Raw genomic sequence first — 26,401 nt, 5'->3', positions numbered from 1 at the left:
GTCACCAGGTGCGCTCCTGTCCTGCAAAAATGAGTAAGTCCGCTTCCTGTTTTCCTTTACCTACTGAAAGGGGTGATCAACCTAGTTACCTGGCAATACCTGTGTCTTTACAGCTCCCCGGAAGAACCCTGTCGGTGACCGCAATCATTGATTCGGGAGCATGTAGTTGTTTCATCGACCTTACTTTTGCTCACCGGCAAAAGATTCCCCTCCAGACCAAAGAAAGGGGGTTTAACATCTTCCTGGCAGACGGGTCTAGCATAAGGTCGGGAGTGGTGGATCAGGAGACTCCCCCTATTTTTACCACGATGGCTGACCATCATCAGGAGTTCCTCCGTCTGGATGCCATCGCGTCCCCCCTTTTCCCAATCATTCTGGGGCTCCCTTGGCTGCGGGCCCATAACCCCCAGGTTGATTGGGAGATGGGAACGGTTCAATTTCGGTCACCGTACTGCCGGGATCACTGCCACGTCCCAGGGCCCGTGTCTTCCCGGTTTCTCCTGTGCATGGATGGTGATACGGATCTTTCGCAGGTTGTCCCTCCGGCCTACCATGATTTCCTAGATGTGTTTAGTAAGCGAGGTGCAGACATTCTTCCCCCGCATCGTTCATACGATTGCCCCATAGACCTCCTACCGGGATCTGAGATTTTGTTTGGTCGCATTTTTCCCTTATCCGAACTAGAATCAGGAGTTTTGAGGGAGTACATTGATTACAATCTACGGAAGGGATTTATTCGCCCGTCCACGTCCCCGGCCGGGGCTGGGTTGTTTTTTGTGGAAAAGAAGGATAAATCATTACGGCCCTGTATTGACTACCGTGGCCTGAATAAGATCACAGTAAAAAATCGCTACCCGTTACCCCTAGTCCCCGAGCTCCTCCAGAGGTTAGGATCAGCAGCAATTTTTACTAAATTAGATCTGCGGGGGGCTTATAACCTTGTTCGCATCAGGGAAGGGGATGAGTGGAAAACAGCTTTTCGTACGAGATTCGGTCATTTCGAATATTTGGTGATGCCGTTCGGGCTCTGTAATGCACCGGCCACCTTCCAGCACTTTATCAATGATGTCTTTCGTGATTTCCTCGATGTCTTCGTGGTTGTTTACCTAGATGACATTCTGATATTTTCATCCTCACTGGAGGCTCATAGGGAGCATGTGGCAAGGGTCTTAGCACGTTTACGTCAACACGGGCTTTACGCCAAAGCAGAGAAATGCTGCTTTGAACAGTGTAAAATCACGTTCTTGGGACTGGTTCTCTCTCCCGCGGGGGTTGCGATGGATCCCCAGAAAGTCACGGCGATCTTAGATTGGCCAACACCCACTGATAAGAGGGGGGTACAGCGTTTCATTGGATTCGCAAACTTTTATAGAAATTTTGTCAGGAACTTCTCAGGGCTGGTCTCCCCAATCACGCAACTGACAAAACAAGGACTCCGTTTTAGTTGGACTCCCGAAGCTCAGACCGCGTTCGACACGCTCAAGAAGTTGTTTACTTCCGCTCCCATCCTCTGCCATCCAGATTCTTCTCTTCCATATGTTTTGGAGGTAGATGCCTCCAAAAACGCGGTAGGAGCGATTCTTTCCCAAAGGAGTGGGACCAAGGAATTACTGCATCCTGTGGCGTTTTTCTCCAGGAAGTTGACTCCGGCGGAGCGCAATTATGATATTGGAGATCGGGAACTCCTGGCCATCAAATCCGCTCTAGAAGAATGGAGGTATCTCCTGGAAGGAGCCACGCACCCAATCCTAATATTCACGGATCACAAGAACCTCGAGTATTTAAGGACGGCGAAACGACTGAGACCACGCCAGGCGAGATGGGCTCTCTTCTTCTCTCGGTTCAACTTTCATATAACGTACCGACCTGGGTCTAAGAATACGAAACCAGACGCTCTGTCCCGTATGTTTGAGGACCCCGATGATACGGTGTTACCTGACACAATTTTGCCATCCGGAAGCTTCCTCGCCCTGCAAACGGAACTTCGCTCCAGACTGATTGACGCTTCCATTGGACTGCCAGTCCCGCCTGGGTCGTCTCTCCGGAACCGTGAGGGTCTGCTTTGGAAGGAAAATCGGATCGTGGTACCAGAGGAGGTTCAAACTTTGGTCCTGGGGCACTGCCACGACCATCCAATGGCGGGGCATTTTGGGGTGACGAAGACTCGGGAGCTACTGCAGCGCTCATTCTGGTGGCCAAACATGGTCAAAGACTGCGAGCGCTACGTCCAGTCCTGTCCCACCTGCCAAAGGAACAAACCCTCCCGAAGCAAGGCCTGGGGATTACTGCGTCCATTACCGGTTCCCAAACGGGCCTGGCAAATGATTGCCATGGATTTTGTAGTTGAACTCCCACCGTCTCAAGGCTTCACAGCTATAATGGTGATCGTGGATCGCTTTTCAAAAATGTCCCATTTCGTGCCCCTGGAAAGGACCCCGTCGGCGCCGGAGACTGCCCGGATATTCATTAAGGAAGTAGTGAGGCTACATGGGATTCCCGAGGACATAGTGTCGGATCGGGGAGTCCAGTTCACATCGAGATTCTGGAAAGCCTTATGTGAAGCATTAGGAATCAAACTGTCACTGTCATCCGCCTACCATCCACAGACCAACGGGCAAACGGAAAGGACCAATCAAACGTTGGAACAGTACCTAAGATGCTACACCTCCTACCTTCAGGACGACTGGCTAACACTATTACCTTCTGCAGAGTTCGCCTATAATAACTCGATCCACTCAGCTACGGGTCAATCACCATTTTATACCAATTTCGGATATCATCCTACATTTCTCCCCGACCTAATGCCTGAAAATCCGGTACCCGCATCTCAAGATGTTTTGCATTTCTTTTCTGTCAATAACAAGATTATTCAGGAGGCCATCACTAAAGCCCAAGAAGACAGTAAGAAGGCGTTCGACAGAAAGAGAAGAGGAGAGCTGTTGCTCCAGCCAGGGGATCAGGTTTGGTTGGCTACGACCAACCTGAAAATGCTGTGTCCTTCGAGGAAGTTAGGACCGAAGTACCTTGGCCCGTTTCCAATTAAACGGGTAATCAACAAAGTGGCCTACGAACTCGGGCTCCCGGAATCCTTCAAAATACACCCTGTGTTCCATGTCTCTCTCCTGAAACCGTCCAGACCTGATTCCTTCCCAGATCGCCAATCCAGACCTCCCGAGGCAGTCACCATAGGTGAACAAGAGGAATATGAGGTGGAATCTATTCTCAGTTGCCGAAAGAGGGGGGGCCAGACGCAGTTCCTAATAAAATGGAAGGGTTATGGCCCTGAGGAGAACTCTTGGGAACCCCTCCAGAATGTGCACGCCCCAGGCTTATCCGGGAGTTTTTTCGTGGCCATCCGCGGTGGAGAGATCAGTGGGGCTCCCGGAGGGTGCCCATAGGGGGGGGGCAATGTCAGGGATCACGGCGTCCTGTCGGCCGGCGCATGCGCGCTGGCAATGGCTCACGCTGGGATACAAGCACTAGGTCCCGGCGAGCCGCGGATGACAGGACGCCGCGCATGCGCAGTGGGAGCCGGGGGCGCGCCTCGGGCGGCCAATGACAGCCCGGGGGCGCGTCCTGGGCGGCCAATGACAGTGCAGGGCGCGATATTTAAAGATGCCCTGCACTGTCACTGATTGCCGCAAGGTCTTCTGAGTTCCTGCATCCTGTACCTGTGTTTTTGATCCCGATTGACCCTGACTACTCTACTCTCTCCTGCATTTTGACCCGGATTGTCCTGACTACTCTACTCTCTCCCATCCTGACCCCTGGCTTGTTAAACCTATCTACGGACTGACTTCTCCTGCTGACCCTGCGAGTGACCTGACGATTCTCCGCCTGCCGATTCTGTACCACGCCTCTCCCACGGGACCACTGCTCGCAATCTATCCTGCTGGGCCCTGCCGTCCTCCTCACATCTGGCTCTACCGGTACCAATACATCCCCAGAGGTTCCCCCTGCCACTGGTGGGCCTGCTCAGAGGTCGTGACCTGGTCCTGGTCTGTTTCAAGTCCATCCCCACCATCAGGGGCCCTGGTGAAAGCACAGACCGGGACTTAGACTCCACGCTTTGGGTAGGTCTGTCAAGTGGGCAGCCAGCAGCACCATCTGGCGGATCTTAACAGTGACAGTCAATTGTCACATAATAGTATATCAACACAGATATATAAAATTGCACAACTATCAACACGTAGCTGGTGAGCCCCCAGATAGATAAGTTCCACAATGGAGGACTACACAGATGTGCGAAATTCAGGACAAAAATGTGAATAAACATTCCCACTGATGAGCGTCATACTGTAAAGGGTTATGTTTCCGAAGATCTACATATGTTGCAATTAAGTCTTAGGGGTTAATTTACCAAAACTGCAGAGGGCAAAATCTGGTGCAACTCATAGAAACCAATCAGCTTCCAGCTTTTCTTTGTCAAAGCTTAATTAAACAAGCAGAAATTAGAAGCGGATTAGCTACAATGCACTGCTGCACCAGATTCTGCACTCACCAGTTTTAGTAAATCAACCCCTCAGTGTCTAATCATTTTTTGTATTGTTTTAGGAGCCCTGTTGGGGGGCTTTGATGAAATATCAGGGGTCTAAACAGACCTTTGGGACAGAGAATGGGAACACATCCCTTAATCTCCTTCTCTGCATCCTCAGCAGCACAGAATGAATAGACAGGAATAGTGCTCCCTGTGCATTCATAGACTTAAGCATAGAAAACACAGTTTACTATGTTTCACTTATGAATGGACACTGTCAGTGATCGGTACCGGCTTAGGCTTGGCTAACCCAACAGGAGATTTGTATGAACAAAAGGGACCAAGTGCCAAACGATTCATTCAAATGTCCATATATCCTTTATTTTTACATTAAAGTCACAACCAGTGAAAAGAAAGTGACCAACGTATTTCAGGGGCCAATAAATCCCCCTTCATCAGAGCTCAAACTAGGTTGTTAGAGTTTCAGTATGGGCTGAGAAATAACTTCCTGGATGGATATTGCTTCTGAGCAGTAACGTTGCTTTTCTAAAAGTCTCAGGATCCAACACAGAGCTTGAAAATTAATGAAAGGGGTTTTTTTGCCCCTTAAATGGGTTGGCTACCTTCTTTTTACTGGTTGTGACTTTTCTATCAAGAATAAAGGATATATGGACTTTTAAATTGATTGCGTGTCACCTGGTCCCTTCAGTTCACACAAGTTTTTATTGCTGTCAGTGTTCCATTGGGGAGATTTTGGTTAACTTCCTGTTCCAAAGACACAGCAAGAAGTTCAATCTCTCATATCTCATATCTCTCCAAAGTGAGAAAAATGCCCTCTTAGGCAGCTGTCATCTGAAAATGTATCCTGAATGGAAGATCTTTCCTTTATTGCTGTTCCAGTGCAGGTATGGGTGGTAATGACGCAAGTTGAATTCCACCAAAGTTTTTCCAGTGATAGAATATCCTGTGTGACACTGGTATAGAGTTACTGGTACTGCTGACATCCATGAGGAAAAACAGCTGCTGATAATCTCTGATTTTGTCTGTTTATTGAATGATATATTTCTAGATAGCACCAACGTCATGGACAAACTAAGGGTGATAAAGAGAACTATAAAGCTGTAATAAACTTTCAGCATGGTATCTCATTTCCTATATGTTGTTTATTGAGACAATAGTGCTATATGTTACTTTATATATACTATATATATACTACTTTTACTGTGCTTTTAGTCAATGCAAGAGTAAAACTATGGAGACCAGGGCCTTAGCTATATCTGACCTGAATGCTGCAAGCAATCCTAACCATTATAATGTGTAAAATAACAAAGGTTAGTCTCATATTATAAAGTGGGTATCACGGTATAGGGGCCCCTGCCAATTATTGATTTTACTTAATCCCCTTATTAATTCCCTGTACCAAACATCCCTCAGAATCGATCACTGTATGTCCTCCGTGTTCACCCTGCAAAATGGCCAAATTCAATTACTGTAGCTTCCCCCCTCCCTGCCAGCTTGCTACATGTCCCCAAATTACATTAAATAATTTCCTGCACCAGGTCCTTCTGATGTCCCCAGGGGGCCCAGTGTCATCTGGGGCCCCCTCACTGTGTCCCCTGTCTTCAAACATGATTTCTCCCGGTTGTCCACTGACCCCCCCTCCACCTCTCATCCTGCCGCAGATGGATTAGAGGTGCGGTTTTCACCACCCCAGCCACTATCCTCTCCCCCTCCGGCATGGCCCGAGAGGAGAGGGTGGCGAGGTTCACACCTCTCCGCGGAGAAGTGCGAACCTCCCGCAGGGATGTTCCGGGCTGGGGCGTCTCACTGACACCACCCCAGCCCTGTCATCCGCAGCGTGGGCACGGGAAGTTCCCGCACTTGCGGACGTCCCTGGACAAAGGTCACGCTCACGAGAAGCGCGGCCTGTGTCCAGGGGGCGTGCCTCATGGCCGGGCAATGCGGCACACCAGCTCCAGCCCGCCCCAGTTACACAGACGACTAGGGAGCATCCTGCATCAGCTTAAGAAGCTGATGCCGGGTGCTCCAGTCATTTTCTCCTCCACTGCGCAGCCAAAAGAGGGAGCCCAGCTGCGGCGGGCCCCTTGTGGCTAAGACTCTGCCAAGACCCCCAGTCAAGGGGGGGGGACTGCACCTAAGCCTGCCTGAGACCCCAATCCAGGGGATTGTCTGCCAGTGCCTGAGACCCCCAGTCCAGGGGATTGCCTGCCAGTGCTTGAGACCCCCAGTCCAGGGGATTGCCTGCCAGTGCCTGAGCCCCCCAGTCCAGGGGGATTGCCTGCCAGCGCCTGAGACCCCCAGTACAGGGGATTGCCTGCCGGTGCCTGAGACCCCCAGTCAAGGGGATGGCCTGCCAGTGCCTGAGACCCCAGTCCAGGGGGATTGCCTACCAGTGCCTGAGACCCCTGTCCAAGGGGATTGCCTGCCGGTACCTGAGACCCTCAGTCCAGGGGGATTGCCTACCAGTGCCTGAGACCCCCAGTCCAGGGGGATTGCCTGCCAATTACTGAGACCCCCAGTCCAGGGATTGCCTATCAGTGCCGGAGACCCCAGTCCAAGGGGATTGCCTGCTGGTGCCTGAGACCCCAATCCAGGGGATTGCCTGCCAGTGCCGGAGACCCCAGTCCAACAGGAGAGACCACCCGCCTACTCCAGACCTCAACAGGTACCTGTGTCTTACTTCCTACCCCTGGGAGACCAGGCACCCTTCAGACCCGTGGGCATATGCTTTTCCCTGTTCTACTTGAACTGCTCCCGTGCTGACCCCCTACTCCCCCTGTTGGATTACAATCTGCTACAGAGACTCTTCCTTGTCCCCTGTACTGGTCTATAAGTGTTTCAGCCCCTCCTTGCTGTTCTCTTGCCGCCGAGGTCACCCTTCCGGCAAACCCCCCATATTGAGTGACTGTCACCTTTTGTCTCAATAAAGCTTTGTGCATTTGCCATCTACTCTGTGTGTTCTGTCCTGCCTACCCTCCGTCACAGTGGGCTCTTACTCACTAGTTTTAGGATTATAGTAGGCAAAGTTTGATGATGTTCTGAGAGGTTCTTCATCATCTTCATCCTCATCCTCCTCCTCCTCCAGCACCTTTCCACCAACCACCACTAGCACTTGCTGGAGAGATGCTGTGGCCAGCTCTGTTTGTCCCTTTGTCACCTGCAAGTGCAGAGAAAAGACTACATTAAACCATGTGTGACCTTCTCCTCCATTTGTCTAACATCTTATTATAACCTTTTCATTGCCCTTGTCTATAATCCTGTTGCAGCATTTAATAATACATCTATAATTACCAGCGTTAGCACATGTAACAAAAGACTCATAGCTGTGAGAAGTGACACACATTTGAAAGGTGACAGGTGTGTGGAATATGACACGAGACGTAACTGATAACAGGTGCTGTTTGAGAAGCGATACAGTTAGGGAGATCAGTTAGGTGTCTGATGATAACATGAACAGGTGATCTGGGTAGCACAGCCCTGTGAAGTTATCCAGGTGTAATGTCTGTTGAGGTGCGAGAGATTAAACTCGTGTGATGACACAAATAACACAAGTTCAGCAGGTTAACACACCAGTGAAAGGTGACAGGTTACAAAGGATTTAAGTCCAGGGAGAGAAAGGAAACCAAACAGTGACCCAGGTCGGGAGGCATAGACAGGTGATATGTGCACTCAACCTGTACAGATATCAATACTAATGAGTTGTGAAAGGTCACTGCAGGTCATAGCTTGTTTAATTCACCTCTACATTTCATCATTGTTAATGTAAAAAGTTTCTCCATAGCAGTATTTTTTCAATATCCAAAAAATTATGCTTATTGATATAAAACTATAATTCAACAGGAAAATATGGTTATCTATAGTTGAATAATACATATTTGGAGCTACAAATTGTCTTGTACGGTAATTGATTGATAGTGTCTAACAAAATTGTTAATGTGCCTGCTGAGTGCTATTGTCAGGAAACTAATACAGATAACACCAGGGGCGGACTGACAACTCATGGGGCCCCCGGGCAATAGGGGATCATAGGGGCCCCCTGTGTCCTTACCCAAACTCAAAAAAGCCCATGAAAAAGGTACCAGGGGCATCTCATGGGGCCCCCTACTGACCCCGGGCCCTCGGGCAGTACCCAAGTTTCCAAATGGTCAGTCCGCCCCTGGCTAACACTCATTTTGGTGCAGCTCTTGGTCATTTCCGTGCAGCTAATGGTTTCCCATTCAGCTAATGCTCATAGTAAAAATCATTTAGCCACTGCTCCTGGTTTGAGGATCCCCTAGAAACGTCTGGAGACATTGAAGAGGCCTGACTCCAGTACCAGAGCAATATGGATTATACGGCCAGTAACCTTTATTCTCAGGAGCAGGTCAGCCTTAATTTTTTTACTTTGATTTCTGTTACTCGCTGTTATAAGTTTTTGTTTGTAATTAAAGATTCCTTAATAGTTGCTTGGATATCACTCATCTAGACTATGACCCACCTGTACTTGGGTCTTCCAATCAAGACCTTGTTATTGTAGAATAGACCTTTTTGTGTTTCCATCCACCTCTTTAGTTTGTACTATTTACAATAGAGGTTTTAGTGGCAAGTATCAACCTGCCATCTGTTTATGTTGATATTTTATTTTCATAGACAGAGTTTAGGTTTACCACCATTTCTCATGCTTTTCCAGCAATGTGAGAGTGCAGCCTTTTGAGCCTATTCATGTTGCAAATCCTAAAAGTAGAAATACATGTTTATTTTACATTCATTTGTTATGTCATGAAGCCTTGAACTGCTTCACAGCTGCTATGAACATTAGATGCTACTTTCGAACTAAAGTCTAGGAGAGGTCGCAGAACAACTTTGTTCAGAAAGCTACAAAAAGGTTTCTTGTAGGATAGCACCTCTATCTCCAAGGTGTAATGGGGGTTGAAACAATAGCTTTTAACACCAGGAACCAGATGGAACAATCTTCTAACGGCACAAAAGAAATTGCAAAAGAGAAATTAACACCAAATTTAGATGTTAGAAGAAATAAGTACTTTCTCCGAGGATAAATTCTGATTAATGCCCGCAGGTCAAGCAAAGGAGTCCCCTGTTTTGTGAATATAAGTCTAAGAAATGTCCTGTTAATTGTCCACTCATTGTTATCAAGCAAAACCTGACTCAGGGGGTCTTGCCAGAAGGTTTCCTGTCCCCGGCTGGTAGGAAACTGACAGCACCTTTGCTCACTGGGAAATTTCAGCTGCCACCTGTTGAAGAGGAACATTTTTGGTAACCTCTTGTTTGGAGATATGAGATATAGCTTTCACAATGCAAGAGGTCTCTTTAGATATTGTGTCAATATTGGATCCCAAGCCTTGTCTGCTTGATAGACCGATGTCAGGGTTTTTGTAGAGTGCCAGGCTAAACCCAACACAGGGTAAACATTTTTATCAAGACTGAATCTGTTCTTTGATCTTTTGGATCCTTGAATGTAACAGATCAATTCAGAGATATGTGACCCAACCAATGATAGTAAAGCTGCATCCACTGCCGGAAAGGAATCCCATAAAGTAAAATCCAATGCAGTCCAAGGATATAACTTTGAAACATGATTCTGTAAGTTAATCTTATGTGGCTTTTTCCTTTTCAGTAAACCCTTTCATTTTCGACATAAGGGCAAACCTTTCTTTTTTTAGAGGCTTTCCCTTTCTATTCAGTGGTCTCTTAAACACCATCGTAAAGGGAGTTACCAGGTTAAGATCAAACAAATGTGAGCCAGGTCCACTGTGGACCTGGCTTTGGTTCAGGAAAGGGTGGTGGCTTACTTGCCTATGATGATGCTGCCATTGGCAAAGCAACTTGCCTCATGCTGTCTCCTGTAGCTTTTTGAATGTGTGCTTACCTTCAAAGAATCTGCCTCTTTGTCTCTAGTCACTTCTTTAGGACAATCGATACACACCAATTTACCCGGATGGGCAGCAGCAGAATAGAGCATTGACCCTGAGTAGAATATACACATATAGGACTACTGCAAGAATAACAAGAGCGACTACTTCCATGGCCACAAGAATGATAAGAACTTGAAGATCCATGTATTTCATAATCAGGTGATGAGGACCAGTTCCATGCTTTCATTTAGGGCTTTCCCTGCTACAAAAGAAGTACTAGATCCATGAAATAAAAGCACTATTTTACTGCCCATAACACTATCACAGAGCTTCCCCTACCTTTAATGGATTCAGAAGTGCCTCAGAAGCAGTATGTGGTGAACTCATATCTGAAAAGCAAGGCAAAGGCTATTAAGACCAATGGCAAAAAGTCAGAAGGTCATGTTCCCAGAAACCATCACCTGAATATAAGGGTACAGGTGGAAAACCAAACAAAGGAGAATAGGTGAACAAAAGGCTACCAGAGATGTGAAAGAAATATTAAACCTCCTCATATGCCTAGAGGAATTGGGTAAAAGTATAGGTGAAAAAAGAGGAACCAGACAAGCCACCCAATTACCACAGAAGAGATAGATGGCAACCAGCTCTGGAATTTAAGCTGGCGCTACAGTCATTCCTAGGCTGCCACAAGCCACCATGTACATGTACCCTTGTTGCCATATAGGGACACACGCACACCAATGCATTGCCTGCTCACAAGCCACAACACTCAGGGAGTAGGAAATCAGAGGGTGAAAGTCAGAAAGTAGAAACAGAGGGCACAGTCTGCACTCTAGAAATAGGAAAAAAAGGGAAATAAGAAATTAAGTAGAAACACAGAACTAACATAAAAAGTAACAGGCATTACCAAAAAGAGCCCACCACCCTGCCATGAAATAAAGCAGCTAATTAGGCTACACTATACCAAACACCCCTGAGTTAGAAGTTGTCACCAACATCAGAGTCCCCTAAGATCCAGGAAAGGCTAAATCTGGATGGATGAGAAAGCAGTAGGAAGGCAGTTTACTTTGATGCAAGAAAGTGATGAAACGTAGAAAAAAAATAAAAAAGAAGGTGGCCTGGAGCAAAAACCAAAAAATAATTTTGGCCTGCAGAACTCACTTTCTTTTATTAGTTAGAAGGTGATTCTGTGGGGTCAAAGGGCAGAGTTTAGTATTGTGATATGAGTATAGGCCAGGAAAAGACTTTACATTTTCCTCCAATCCCTACACTAGGACTGACTACATGTTTATACTAGAAAATTATTTCCTTAAACAGTGATTATATATCAATAAGTCTCATTAATATTTTTATTGTGGTAAGTAAATGTGACCCAAAACATTTGCACTGAAAGCATATATGTCATTACACACCTTTCCAAGATTTCCTCTTATCAGCGCTCTGCATGGCTCTGATCCACTGATCAATGGCTCAGCCTCCAGCTCTTGGAGACAGAGGTCTGTCAGGTTTGACAGTCTGGCTATACTAAGAAGCTCTGGCAGGTACGGAGCTCTAGTCTTTTCATCTTGTCTCACCCACAGAAGTACTGCCTTCGCCCGACTCTGATCTTCTCTCACTTGTAGCAAAGGATCGCCCAAGTACCGAAGCAAATGCTCTGAAGGCAAAAGTAGGAATTCTTCTTCTTGGCAAACTGCCTCAAAGTTCTCCTGTAGAAAAGACCAAGCCTTTGCAGTCACCTCAGGACAGCCATGTGTTTCTCCAAATTCCCAGATGCCTAGGCAGTTGGTTGCATCCATCTGTTGCTGCAAATAACGAATGCACACCTTTCGCACAGCAGGAAAATGAAGCTGGTTGGAAATACGGATAAGCCCCTCTACATTGTTCTGGTTAATGGTGAGATGGCCAGTATAACAAAAATTAATCAATGTCTCCATTAGGTCTGCGTCTACTTCTTTAATCTCCACATGAGCAGAGATGCTTTCCTGGAAGTCTCCAGTGAACATGGCATGGAAATATTGACTGCACAGCGCCAGCACTGCCCGGTGGCAAGGAAATTCCCGTCCCTGAACCATAAGAGTGACATCTGAGAGTCGAGGGTTGAAACGAAGAGACTGCAGGCCAGACAGTATAGAATCTGAGTGAGATGGGAGGCAGAATTCCAGATCATCAATGTTCCTCACCATGCTTTGTTCTTAAAAGTCTTCACCACAGAAGGACAAACATTGACCAGCAGTTCTGAAAAAAAGAAAACATGACAATTAGTGATTATGTGTAAAGGAACCACTGACTGGTTCTTCAACCTTCAGCATCTGAAAAAAATGACAGCATGATACATAAAGCTGAACTCTAGGTATGACTTTCATTGCATAGTTACATTGGTCCAGCTTTTGGAAAATGTAAATATGCATATCACAGAACGGAATGATTTCAGTAAAAGCTGCAAATCAATGTTGTAGTCAGCGCCACTACAGTAATAACATTAAGCTTCTGGGTCCTGTGCCGAGCAGCTTCCCTTCTGCATAGTAACCACAGGGGGTCCCTTGCTGGGCCCCTCCACCATTCACAGAAAGCCCTGTATTTTTTCAATGAATACAAGGCATTCTCTTGTTGAATGAGGTGGAGATCATGGCTTCACTACCCCAAATATCATGCAGACCGAGCCAATGCATGTGACATTTGTCCAATATATGTTTTATAAATAGAGCCCCTAGTGTGAGTACACCCTAAGTTTAGGCTTGCACAAGCCATTTTCTTGGTGCAACATTCTTCCCAAGGGCACCCATCATGTTAAATGGATAGCTGTGCATTCACACAAAACACAGTGGAAAATGCATAGGTGTGAACCTAGATTTAGAGAGTGTACATTCAGAGCATACAATGTGCAAATAGGGTGGCTACATTCCTACAAATAGTGGGATCATGGAGGATGAACGAAGTCATGCTCTAACAGGAAGTTGGATTTCAGGAGCAGAAAAAAGAATTTGGCAATTCGGAGGAGGCTGAGAGTATTAGAATGTTCTTTTTCAGTTAGGACTACATACTTGAATAGAATTTGCTTAACCAGAATTTGGTTTGTATAGTAGGTTGTACACTCACTGGCCACTTTATTAGGTGCACCCGTTCAATTGCTTAGTAACACAAGTTACTAATCAACCAATCACAAGGCAGCAACTCAATGCATTTAGGCATTTAGACATGGTGAATATGACTTTCTGAAGTTCAAACCAAGCATCAGAATGGGGAAGAAAGGGTATTTAAGTGACTTTGAATGTGGCATGGATGTTGGCGCCAGATGGACTGGTCTATTTCAAAAACTGCTAATCTACTGGGATTTTCACTCACAACCATCTCTAGGGTTTACAGAGAATGGTCTAAAAAAGAGAAAATATCCAGTGAGTGACAGTTGTTTGGACGGAAATGCTTTGTTGATGTTAGAGGAGAATGGGAAGACTGGTTCGAGATGATAGAAAGGAAACAGAAACTCATGTCAATGTGGACCAAAATCTTCAAGGAATGTTTCCAACACCTTGTTGAATCTATACCATGAAGAATTAAGGCAGTTCTGAAGGTTTAAAGGGGGTCCAAGGTGTACATAGTAAAGTGGCCAGAGAGTGTAAATAGCTGCTGTGCCTCCTTATTCAGAGGATAAAGCTCTGATGAGATGGTATAAGCCATTGTGCTGTAAATCTCTCAGAGTGGATCCTCTTCTCAAAGTTACCTGTGCCTTGTTTTACCTGCTCTTAATACCGCTTCAATCAATGGGTAGAACATTCTCATTTAAATTTCATGACTGCTGTTCAGCTCAGCTCCACATTTTTAAGCTGTGTGTAATTAGTATATGGCATTATGTGAGCCTGTCTTTTTATAGCTAGTGTACGAACTTCGTAGCTGATGTCTTTTTCAGAAAAGCAAGCCACCTCTATACTTTTTCTAAAAGAGTTTAAAATGATCTAAAAATTAAAATGTTATATATTTAGGTGCTTTATGTTTTTCACAATTATTTAAACCAATATATAATATAAATTGTTTTTATTAATTAAGGAAAGAGGTGCAATGCTTCAGTAAATACATATACCCTCTGATAATTTAATGCAATATAATAAGTGTTTGCATTTGGGTTTAACACCGCTTTAATACAATCTCAAAAGAACCACAACTGCTAAAAACTGATATGGCCCAGAAACAGTTAATAAAGCGTCTGCACAAGAGAGCTTAAAACCACCCTCAAAGAAATTAGATCAGAGATATTTATAAGCTACAATTTGTTTTATATTTAGACACGATTTAATAACTGACGTAGTAGTAGATTGGCACAAGGTAAATGTGTTGCCTATATTTAAAAAGTGATCAAGGTCTTCACCCAGGCTTGTGAGTTTCAGAAGCGTCAGATGATAAAAATACTAGCTGCGGGGGTAGCTCCAAAAGAGATTGGATTCACCTGTGGCTGGACTGATAAGTATTGTTCGTCTGCTTTTATAGACTGCTTCACCATTTTCTGCCAAGTTATTTTCTGAACATACACAACTATACTAAATGACCAAAATGTTATAGATACCCAAGTACCACACCTATATGATTTGTTTGGGCATGCTATTCCAAAATTGCCTTCCTTGCTTCCTTCCTGGGTATCAATTCAACCAAAAGACCATTTGTGAAGTCAGGTACTGATGCTGAAGAAGAAGACCTAACTCGCAATCAGTGTTCCAATTCATCTCACTCAGGTGTTCAGTGGAGTGAAGGTCGGGTCTCTGTGTAGACTACTTGAGTTCTGCTATACCAACTCATCAAACCATGTCTTTACAGACCTGCAATTGTGTTCGTGTCACAATTTTGGAAGCCCACAACTGTTTAAAATGTCTCAACATTCTGTAGCATTAGCAGTGCCCTTCACTGGAAATATGTGAACCTGTAGCTGGCATGCTAGTCAGGTGTGCACAGACTTTTGGCCATATATATTACAAACATCTGCATGTTACGATTGCAAACAAACATGACCGATGTAGAACCGATATACACAGTCCACCTTCCATTACTCTGCTAGGCCATTCCAAACCCCACCATAAATTCTTTGTAAATAACCAGACCAGCATTAATGGTATTAAAGTGATTGTAAAGGCAATTTTTTTTAAATAACAAGCAGGTTACCTCTACTATGGTTTGAATGCATACTGACATCCAGATCCTGTCATGAGAACATGCTCTTTTACTACCACTCAGTAGCTATTTTCCCCTCCCCCTTCCTTTCTCCTTCCTTTTAACTTACCCCTCCCCCCTCTTTTTTTTTTTCTCTCTCTCTTCTTTTGATATTCCCTCCTCCTTTGGTTGTCCCATTTTTTGGCCCACCGTTTAGTGATAGCATCCCAGGCGTAGAAGTGGTTTTATTGCTGGACACCCACATACAAAGGCTCTACCCCCTCTATAATATAAATTGTTTATGTCTGCTTAGCTATTATTACTGTACTCAGTTTGTATTTTGTTAGTTTCTGAAATGAGGATTGCTGTCCTTTTCTTTTCTTGGTATGCTATGACCAAATGGTATGCTTTCTACTGGCCTTAATGTTATTGCAAAGGCATATTTTTATTAAATAATAAACATGTTATATTTACCTGCTCTGTGCAGTAGTTTTGCACAGAGCATCCCCAATCCTCCTGTTCTTGGTCCTCCTGCCGGTGCTTGAAGCCCCTGCCTCCTGTCAAATGCCCCGACAGCTTGCTATGAGGTCCATTTACACACAGTCAATGAGCAGGGAGAGACCGGGGACAGCCAAGGCTGTTGTGCACATTGCTGGATCAAGATGGGGCTCAGGTAAATATAAGTGGGGGGCTGGGGTGGGGCTATTGCTTCTTGAATGTATATATAAATCCTTAAACAGATATATCTCTGTCATATTGCTATTATCTTACATGCAAGTTGCCAGATAGCTAGGTCTGTGTTACTGTGAGTATTTAGTAGTCACCTTCTAGAATATTAGTAGGTGAACCTGTTTATTGCAATAGAGTTCACATGAAGCTCCTGTTATTTTAAATAACCCTGTTCCTTTTTGGTCTGAAATTCTATAGCTAGGTTTAGCTTAGGATTTGATAAGCAGCATAGGCTAGAGCCAGGTTAGGCATCTGATGGTCACTTCTGGTAGTTAGAGATCCAGTTTCATGTCAGATTAGAAACTACTAGATAGGCGATTCTGATTTCCAGTGCCACACCACAGTGTCTGGGAAGCTACGTTCCAGGCTGGTTGGTAAACAGTTGGAGGATCCAAAACATCAACACTGATTTTATCTTCAGGTCTCTGACACAAATGGATGCTTCATCGCAATCATCCTTAAGGGCTCCTGCAACTGAAATTTGCTGCAACATTCATCTGGAGGTATCTCTATTAATAACTATATATCCGGGTATATGTGCTCAATTCTTTCGGGACTCTTTTAGCCCTTTATGCTGATAATACCTGTTTGTACATTGGATGTGCAGTATATACTATTGTCAATCTTTTCTGTTATAAAACTTGTATTATTTCTACACTGGTGTACATCTATATTATTATACAGTACAGTATTTTATACAGTATTTATATAGCGCCAAAGGGTATGCTCAGCGCTGTACAGTAGCAAGGGGGACAGAACATGAGACAAGACAGTAACAATACACTACACGAGGGGTTCGAGGGCCCTGCTCTTTCGAGTTTACAATCTAGGATACATAGGTTTAATGTTATATGCTGGTTGCTGTAATTCCTCTGCTCCCAATTACTTAGATTACATTACCGGTAATTATCCAACTCACCCTTCCACTTAGAGAAGGTCCTGGTTCTCTTACCTATAGCACACTATCATGTTTGCATCCCAAAACTAAACACAGACAATTTTGTTAGTTCAAATTTCAATGAGTTATCCTAAAGAATACTCAAAAAAATATGAAAAGTCCACGTGAACCCAGCTACAATTAGAAAATCTAACAGAAAAAGAATCTTCCCCTGTGCATTGGTAGGTACATAGTCTCCAGTTATGTATAATGTATACTCCAAACATAAACTTGTGAAAAACCTTTTCTTTCTGATTTAAAAGCATAGTTGACATTTAAAATAAACTGCCTATGCAGATAAGGGGTGTCTGTAGCAGTGGTGTATTTATCGTGAGGCAAACAAGGTGTTGGCCTGGGGCAGCACCGCGGTGGTGTTGGGGGGGGGGGGACATAATCCTTGTGTTGCTTGGGCAGCACAAGAAGTGAATACACCACAGGTCTGTAGGTAAAGACAAACGGTGCAGCTTTTGACCAGTTGAATAATGCCCTTGTTGTAGGTGTAGGCCATTTACATACCTCATGATGCCTGACTGGAAAACTCTGAGCATGTTGCAAAGGACATTGCTAAGAGACACCTAGCTATTACTGCTCACCTCCACCTCTCAAATGCTGAGCTTAAAGCTACTGTATCAGAGGAGAGAGTGCACAGGAGAGGGTTTGAATCAGAGAAAAAGCTCACTCCTGTGATGGTGAAGGTGGACAGTAACAGCTAGGCGTCTCTTTGCACCGTCCTAGGAGTTTTCCAGTCAGGCTTCATGAGGTACTGTATGTAAATGGCCTACACCTATATTCTATAGGTAAAAGCTGCATAGTTTGTTTTTATCTACAGACATCCATTTACTTAGGTAGTTTTTTGGTGAACTATGCCTTTAACCACTTGCCCTCCCTCTAGTAATGGTGGTAATCAGCGACTTATAGAGGGACTGCGGTGTGCATTCTGACACTGGGTGGGAGCTAATTGTCACTTACATCCCCAGTGACACTAATACAGTGATCAGTGTTAATAAAAAGCACTGGCACTATACTAATGACACTAGGCAGGAAGGGGTTAACATCTGGGGCTATCAAAGGGTTAACTGTGTGTGTTTTACTGTGTGCTGTGTGTGTGTTTTACAGTGGAAGCATGCTGCTTTGTATTGCTCTGCTATGCAGAGCAATACAAAGCAGCATGCTGGAGATGACAGAGGAGAGATCTGTATTGTTTACATACAGACCTCTCCCCTGTCAGTGATACTCCGTGATCCCCGGGTGCCAGTGGGGACTCAGTGATCGACAGCTGAAGCCGCCAATGGCCTACCCAGAAATCCAAAATCATGTGTGTATACAGGTGAAACTCGAAAAATTTGAATATCGTGCAAAAGTTCATTTATTTCAGTAATGCAACTTAAAAGGTGAAACTAATATATGAGATAGACTCATTACATGCAAAGCAAGATAGTTCAAGCCGTGATTTGTCATAATTGTGATGATTATGGCTTACAGCTCATGAAAACCCCAAATCCACAATCTCAGAAAATTAGAATATTACATGCAATCAATAAAACAAGGATTGTACATAGAAAAATATCGGACCTCTGAAAAGTATAAGCATGCATATGTACTCAGTACTTGGTTTGGGACACTTTTGCAGCAATTACTGCCTCAATGCGGTGTGGCATGGAAGCTATCAGCCTGTGGCACTGCTGAGGTGGTATGGAAGACCAGGATGCTTCAATGGTGGCCTTCAGCTCTTCTGCATTGTTCGGTCTCATGCCTCTCATCTTTCTCTTGGCAATGTGCCATAGATTTTCTATGGGGTTCAGGTCAGGCGAATTTGCTGGCCAATCAAGCACAGAAATCCCACGGTCATTGAACTAGGTTTTGGTACTTTTGGCAGTGTGGGCAGGTGCCAAGTCCTGCTGGAAAATGAAGTCAGCATCCCCATAAAGCTTGTCTGTGGAAGGAAGCATGAATTGCTCCAAAATCTCCTGGTAGACGGCTGTGTTGACCCTGGACTTAATAAAGTACAGTGGACCAACACCAACAGATGACATGGCTCCCCAAATCAACACAGACTGTGGAAACTTCACACTGGACTTCAAGCATCTTACAGTGTGTGCCTCTCCATTCTTCCTCCATACTCTGGGTCCGTGGTTTCCAAATGAGATGCAAAGGTTGCTCTCATCAGAAAAGAGGACTTTGGACCTCTGAGCAACAGACCAGTCTGTTTTTCTTTAGCCCAGGTAAGATGCTTCTGACATTGTTTGTTGTTCAGGAGCAGCTTGACAAGAGGAATACGACATTTGAAGCCTATGTCCAGGATCCGTCTGTGTGTGGTGGCTCTTGATGCACTGACTCCAGCCTCAGTCCACTCCTTGTGAAAGTTCCCAACACTTTTGAATGGCCTTTTCCTGACAACCCTCTCCAGGCTGCGGTCATCCCTGCTGCTTGTGCACATTTTTCTTCCACACTTTTCCCTTCAACATAACTTTCTAGCGGTTAATGTCATATAAAGTAGATTGCAATGAAATAGCATCCAAACTCGAAAGGTTGAAATGTTGGTGTTTCAATCAGCAAGAAAGAAATAGTAGTCTCAGATATAACTGTATGTTCCACTTGTAATTCATAAAACTCCTAACATTCTCAAACAACAGCCACTTATGTTGAGTATGTAGCATACAGGTAGATATTCCATCTTAAAATGCAGTCTCTGTCAGCATATTAATGAATGTAATACAAAAGTAGATGTGCTATCCCTTTAAATGATAATAGCAATCAGAACAAATGGAATGTAGAGACTTTAGTGATAAACACACTCAATAACTTAATGACACTCCATGTATAAACAAAAACTAATATTGTAAACAGTCCATGTGATGTGTGAACTACATGTGTTAGCAATCCAAGTGCAGACTTTAAACCTTCAGTGCTCTAACACCACAGATACACACCACCTACTTACCTAAAGATCTGACCCCAAGAATAATATTAAGAGGTCATTAACTTCTATTTTAAGACAGTGCCTTAAAACCACAGGGTAGCCTTTGAGATGACAGCCGTCAGCTTTATAAAACTCCATACACTGTGATATTCTTTCCTGCAATCATGGGTCGCAGGAAAGAAAATCACTCGATTTCCCCATCAACACAGTCAGTGTCAATGGGGGGAATCCCTCCCGTAGAGCTATTGTATTCTCCCAGCCATCCCTGCTGAGAGAACACAGTGATTACTGCTAGTGTCTATAATAGCAACAAGCAATAATCACATGTAAAGTCTAACAGGCTAGTTGTACCCAAGTTGATTGATCGATCAACTTGGGCACATTCAGCCTGCCCATACATAGTTTGAATCTCGGCCAGCCCCTGCTGAACCGGCTGAGATTCAAACCGTCTATGGCTGGCTTTAGATGTTTGGTACTTTAGAACATAACCAACTCACACCAGTAGTAACATCAGGAAGGTTCCTGGTAGCATGAAGGAGAGCAAAGAGATTATAGTGCAATATCTTTAAAACAACCCTTTAATTAAATTAAAAATGTACTCACAAGAAACTTGACTAAGGCAACTTATAATAAAAACCTACTGCTCAAGCGTGCATGCACAATGACCGCACCACTAAGACTTGGATGTATTACATATGCAGTGTTCTCAACTGTTCCCCATTTGGAAGGATTACACATATTTTAGAACCCAACTCCTCCTTCCAACATTTCTATATGTCCCACTTTTAACTCCTAAATCTGTTTTTGTGGTTTTTTTTTGTTTTTTGTTATTTTTCAATGCAAGTTTTTGGGGTTTTACAAAATTATACAGTATTTCAAGGTCAGTTTGCACATACTGTACATGACTGTCGAGAAATGTTGTGGGATGTGAACCCAGCATGTCACGTGTACCAACCAAAGTGACACTCATCTTAGCATGTGAACTAATTATATATGGAATGCCAAGGGAAGGTAGTGAAAACATGCTGTGCCACAACATAGACCATGGTTTGTTTTTTTTAACACAGGCATGTAAGGGGACAGAAAGGTGAAGAAAACTAGGTAAAAGAGTGGGATCGTTAAGTGTGTATAAAGAAGCGCAACAAGCAGATAACAAGTGAGCAAGAAAGAGAGGGAGACATAGGGCGAAAGGGGACAAATTTGTTTTTTTTTTATTGCACTAAGATTTTAATCAATTCTTCAAATTATTGCATTGCTTATTTTCAACACTGTTCTAAAAAGTAGTGGTTGGAAAATATCAATTGGGTGTAAAGCAGAGAATATATACAGTTGTGTTCAAAATAATAGCAGTGTGTTGAAAAAAGTAAATAAAGCTCAAAATCCTTCTCATAGCTTTTATTTCCATACACACAAATGCATTGGGAACACTACACATTCTATTCCAAATCAAAACATGAAGAAAAATATATCAAATTTGTGTTGTTCCTCTAAAAAAATTGAACAAAAGTGAATATTAGACTGTTTAAAAAAATAGCAGTGTTTGTATTCTTCTTTACAAACTCAAACATTCACTCTATAAACTGAAAAATGTTTGAAGCTTTTGCTTTCCTTTGAATCACTTAATGAATATTTAGTTGTATAATCACTGTTTCTGAGAACTGCTGTACATCTGTGTTGCATGGAGTCAACCAACATCTGGCACCTGTGAACAGGTATTCCAGCCCAGGATGATTGGACTACATTCCACAGTTCTCTATTTCTTGGTTTTACCTCAGAAACTGCATTTTTGATGTCACCCCACAAGTTTTCTATTGGATTAAGATTGGGCTGGCCACTCCATAACGTCAATCTTGTTGGTCTGGAACCAAGATGTTGCACGTTTACTGGTGTGTTTGGGGTCGTTGTCTTGTTGGAACACCCATTTCAAGGGCATTTCCTCTTCAGCATAAGGCAGCATGACCTCTTCAAGTATTCTGATGTATTCAAACTGATCCATGATCCCTGGTATGAGATAAATAGTCCCACACCGTAGTATGAGAAACATCCCCATATCATGATGCTTGCGCAACCATGCTTCACTGTCTTCACAGTGTACTGTGGCTTGAATTCAGTGTTTGGGGGTCATCTGACAAACTGTCTCTGGCCACTAGACCCAAAAAGAACAATCTTACTTTCATCAGTCCACAACATGTTGCGCCATTTCTCTTTAGGCCAGTCAATGTGCTCTTTGGCAAATTGGAACCTCTTCAGCACATGTCTTTTTTTCAACAGTGGGACTCTGCGGGGGCTTCTTGCAGATAGCTTGGCTTCACATAGGCGTCTTCTAATTGTAATCACAGGTAACTTTAGACCTTTTTTGATCTTCCTGGAGCTGATTGTTGGCTGAGTCCTTGCCATTTTGGCTATTCTTCTATCCATTCGAATGGTAGTTTTTCGCTTTCTTCCACGTCTTTCAGGTTTTGGTTGCAATTTTAAAGCATTTGTGATCATTTTAGCTGAGCAGCCTATCATTTTCTGCACTTCTTTATATGTTTTCCCCTCTCCAATCAACTTTTTAATCAAGGTACGCTGTTCTTATGAACAATGTCTGGAACGACCCATTTTCCTCAGAATTTCAGGGAGAAATGCACTGTAACCAGCATGTACAACATTTGCTGCCTTCCTTCCTTAAATAAGAGCAATAATTGCCACCTGTTTTACAAAGAATGAATGACCTCACTAATCGAACTCCACACTGCTATTATTTTGAACATGCCCCTTTCAATTAGTGATTCAATTACACAGAATCAGCAACATGCATGTCATGACTGTTGGGTATGTTGGATTTCTATTACTCTACTACACCTGCTAGTAAATTATTTGCCATGTAGAAATATCATTTCTACCAAAAACAGTGATTGATCAGGTTAGTGATGTCTGACTGCTATTATTTTGAACACAACTGTATATATAGACTTACAATGCCATCAAATCCAGCACTGTCCTCTTCACAACTAGGGTTCCCGTAGTGCATTACCCTTTCCACAGCACCATTTTTTGGCATCAGGAGCCAGCTGTCTCTTTCATAGTCTTGCAGCTGACACCCTGATAACATGGTAGGAAATCTTGCACATGCATGGTCTATTTTAATTCTTTCTCTTAGCCAGGAGAGCAAGATATTATACAAATTCTCTGTGGGTGAATTGCCTTTTGGGAACTGTGTCGTGATTATCCCAGGAGGCTGCAGGGGAGGGTTTACCCATCACGCTTGCCAAGGCGAGAATCGAGGAAGGGACAGGTACAAACAAAAGAAGAGAAAAGAAAGGTAAGCAGAAGCAAAAAAAGAAAACAAAGTTGGCCATTTAATATTGTGAAGGAAGAAGGATTTGAATGAGGCATGATGTTTTGTGGTTTTTTTTAAGTTTTTTTTTAATGCTTACTAATTTATTATGGATCATGTTATTTGGGGGGGTTGTAGCAAAAGTGTATTTTTTACTTAACAATGTTGTGCTTTTCCTATCTTAGAAGACCAGAAGATATGCACTCTATATGTATATCCTAGGAACTTATCTTGTTTTAGATAGGGCTGGAGCAAGTGATGGTGCCAATCATAATATAACCCTCAACCTTGTTCTTTTACCTGGAAATCACAAGCCTGCAACCTGTGCAGCGTAACCTTTTAAATATATTTTCTGTTATAGAAGCATTATAGCACATTAAAGCCAAACTCCACCATTTTTTATGTTTTGGATGTTTGGGAAGATTTCAAATTCCTGTTGGGTTTTTACTCCTGGCTATGATTTCATTGCAGAGATGTCACTTCCTGTCCCTTTGATGTTCATATAAAAAATGGGGATGCAACCATCTCTAGGCCAGAAAAGCACAGGCATCATTAACAAAACTCTAAAAAGGCTATAAATATGTTTTTTTTCTGTATACCTGTTGGGAGATACTGTATTTTCCATAACTTCCTGTGTCAAATGGGAAGTGTATAAAAATCTCCACAATAAGGATACAGGTGGCAATAAAAACCTGACAGAGACCACCTTTTTCTATCACATATACCATCCTTCAGTAAACCTATATTTAGCCTCTTCTTTTCCCTGGCCCCATCCTACCCTCTCTCTCTTACTTTCTTATTCAATATCTATACATTCACTAACTTCACGCTACATTCTACATAATAGGAAACTTACCATTTCACTCTACATAATAGGAAAGCAAACCACAATCAATGGTTGTTGGCCAACAGTTTTTGTTGATCGTCTTGGGACCATGACACCCCCATCCCCACAACATGGGCTTCTTGTGCAATTAGATGCCTAGCAGAAGTTTAGACCTTTTAACAAATGGTAAAACATTTGTAGTGGTTTACATACTACTTTCTGTCTGTTCTGCCTCCTGTGTTGATGTGATGAGCACATTGTCTCTGGTACCCACCCTGTAGCACAAGGCCACATGTGGCCCCCTTGCACTTTTTGTGCAGCCCTCGGCATCCCTGGGGACACTAATCTGTCTTTCTCTATTGCCCAGTTATACCACTGATAAAGATATACTGTATAATTATAGTACTATAGCAGTCTCAGGTAACATGTCTCTAGTCTGATGACTGTCTCCTGAAGCATTTCCTCCAACAACTCTTATAGCATGTTCACTGTCTCCGAAAGTCTCCTGCAGCATGTCCACATACTTTGACCATCTCTTGTATAATGTCTGCAGTCACTGACCATTCTTGCACCAGATCTGCAGTCTGTAACCAAGTCTTGTATCATGTCTGCAGTCTCTGACCATCTCATATACCATGTCTGCAGTCTCTGACCATCTCCTGCACCAGATCTGCTATCTCTAACCACCTCTTGTGTCCTGCCCACAGTCTGCAGTCAGCCTGCCCATGTCTGCAGTCTCTAACCATATCCCGTATTCTGTCCACAGTATCTGACCATCTCTCCTATTATATCCACAGTCTCTGACCATCCTTGTATCATGCCATTAGTCTTTGATTATATCCTGTGGTCTGTCCTCTGTCTCTGACACTGATTATTCACTGCCCTTTGGTGATGTGAAGGGCTGTACTTGAGGCCCCCCATATCAAGAAAGTTGACCACCACTGGTCTTTGTCAGAATATTTATTGTGTTTACTCGTACACATGGTTATGTGTTGCATTAGCAATGTTTTATTAAAACAATTTATTATGAAAAACCTAAAACAGGATGGAAGCATTCCCTGCCTTCTCCAAAATCAAATAGGAAGTTTTAGCTGCAGTTTAACTTTATTTTAAGCCCAAATGCATTTAAAAGTCTACCTTATAAAATAAATGTCAAGCACAGTAAATCCTCCTAAAACAGAAGGTAGTACAGTGTATATTTTATGTCCTTCATAAATCCCCAAAACAAGGAGTTTATTCTTCATTTTAGGACAGTGGTTGGAGCAGGGGCGGACTGACAACTCATGGGGCCCCTGTGTCCTTGCCCAAACTCAAAAAAGCCTAGTAAAAAGGTACCAGGGGCATCTCATGGGGCCCCCTAATGACCCCGGGCCCTCGGGCAGTGCCCGAGTTTCCAAATGGTCAGTCCGCCCCTGGGTTGGAGCCATACAGATCTTTCCTTTATGCCCCTGTCTATATAACCTGTCTGGTTTTACCTCCCAAATAAAATACAAAGTAGCAATAGTAGCAAAGCACAACTAATGCATCGCAAACACTGAGCACCAACTGGTGTCTGATACCAAACAAAGCTGCTGTTCATAGATACAAAGAATCATCAAAAATAAAATATTTTCCAAAATGTGTTGAGCTTAATAAATGAGGTGCTTTGCCTGTTCACTACAAACCTGGTGGTTTTCTCCAGCATCAGATGTCTGCAAGACTTGTTTACCATTGGCAATTACGTAATGCTGCCTTTCAAAATAACTTGGCAGACGCTGAACAAATATTAAGACAGTAGTGAAGAATCTGCAATGCTGGAGCGGTGCTATGGGCTGTCTGTATTTTCTGCAAATCAGTATAATTACACACTATTGTCACAGATAACTCACCAGCCCTGAAGGTTGTGTGCACGCCTGGCTGCTCAGTTCTGCTCTTCTGGCACTTCCATGGAGTATTTCCAGTGTGTGTCTGCAGCCAGATCTCTCAGGGATTATTAATAGATCACCCACTCGGTGACAGTCAGGCCCTCACATTCCTCAGCCCTGTCAGCTGCCCCCTCCCTGGATGGTTCAAGTTGTACACAAATACTTTGGGCTAGGCTCTGTCATGAAGCAGTATTTTACTTACAACACATGTACATGAAAGCCAAACTCCAGACACAAAGATACATATATTTGGAGAGTTAGTACTCTGCCATTACATTGTAGG

At 43.6% G+C, this 26,401-nt stretch overlaps 1 protein-coding gene across 1 annotated transcript in view; it reads right to left on the bottom strand.

Annotated features, from left to right (window-relative positions):
- The window catches only part of KLHL30 (kelch like family member 30), a 38,613-nt gene extending 12,419 nt beyond the window's left edge, over positions 1–26,194 (bottom strand). Inside the window, exons 1-3 of the mRNA XM_089672330.1 lie at positions 26,083–26,194; positions 11,763–12,585; positions 7,499–7,655 (exon numbers count right to left, since the gene is read on the bottom strand). Of these exons, the coding sequence (XP_089528456.1) occupies positions 7,499–7,655; positions 11,763–12,533 (928 nt within the window). The 5' untranslated portion in view covers positions 12,534–12,585; positions 26,083–26,194. The remainder of the gene's footprint in view (positions 1–7,498; positions 7,656–11,762; positions 12,586–26,082) is intronic.
- Between the last annotated feature and the right edge of the window lie 207 nt (positions 26,195–26,401).

The sequence above is a fragment of the Staurois parvus genome, unplaced genomic scaffold (assembly GCF_062004578.1).
Source record: "Staurois parvus isolate SC_StPar_1 unplaced genomic scaffold, SC_StPar_1.0 ptg000126l, whole genome shotgun sequence".
Classification (NCBI taxonomy): domain Eukaryota; kingdom Metazoa; phylum Chordata; class Amphibia; order Anura; family Ranidae; genus Staurois; species Staurois parvus.
This window is presented reverse-complemented; position numbering and strand designations above follow the sequence as displayed.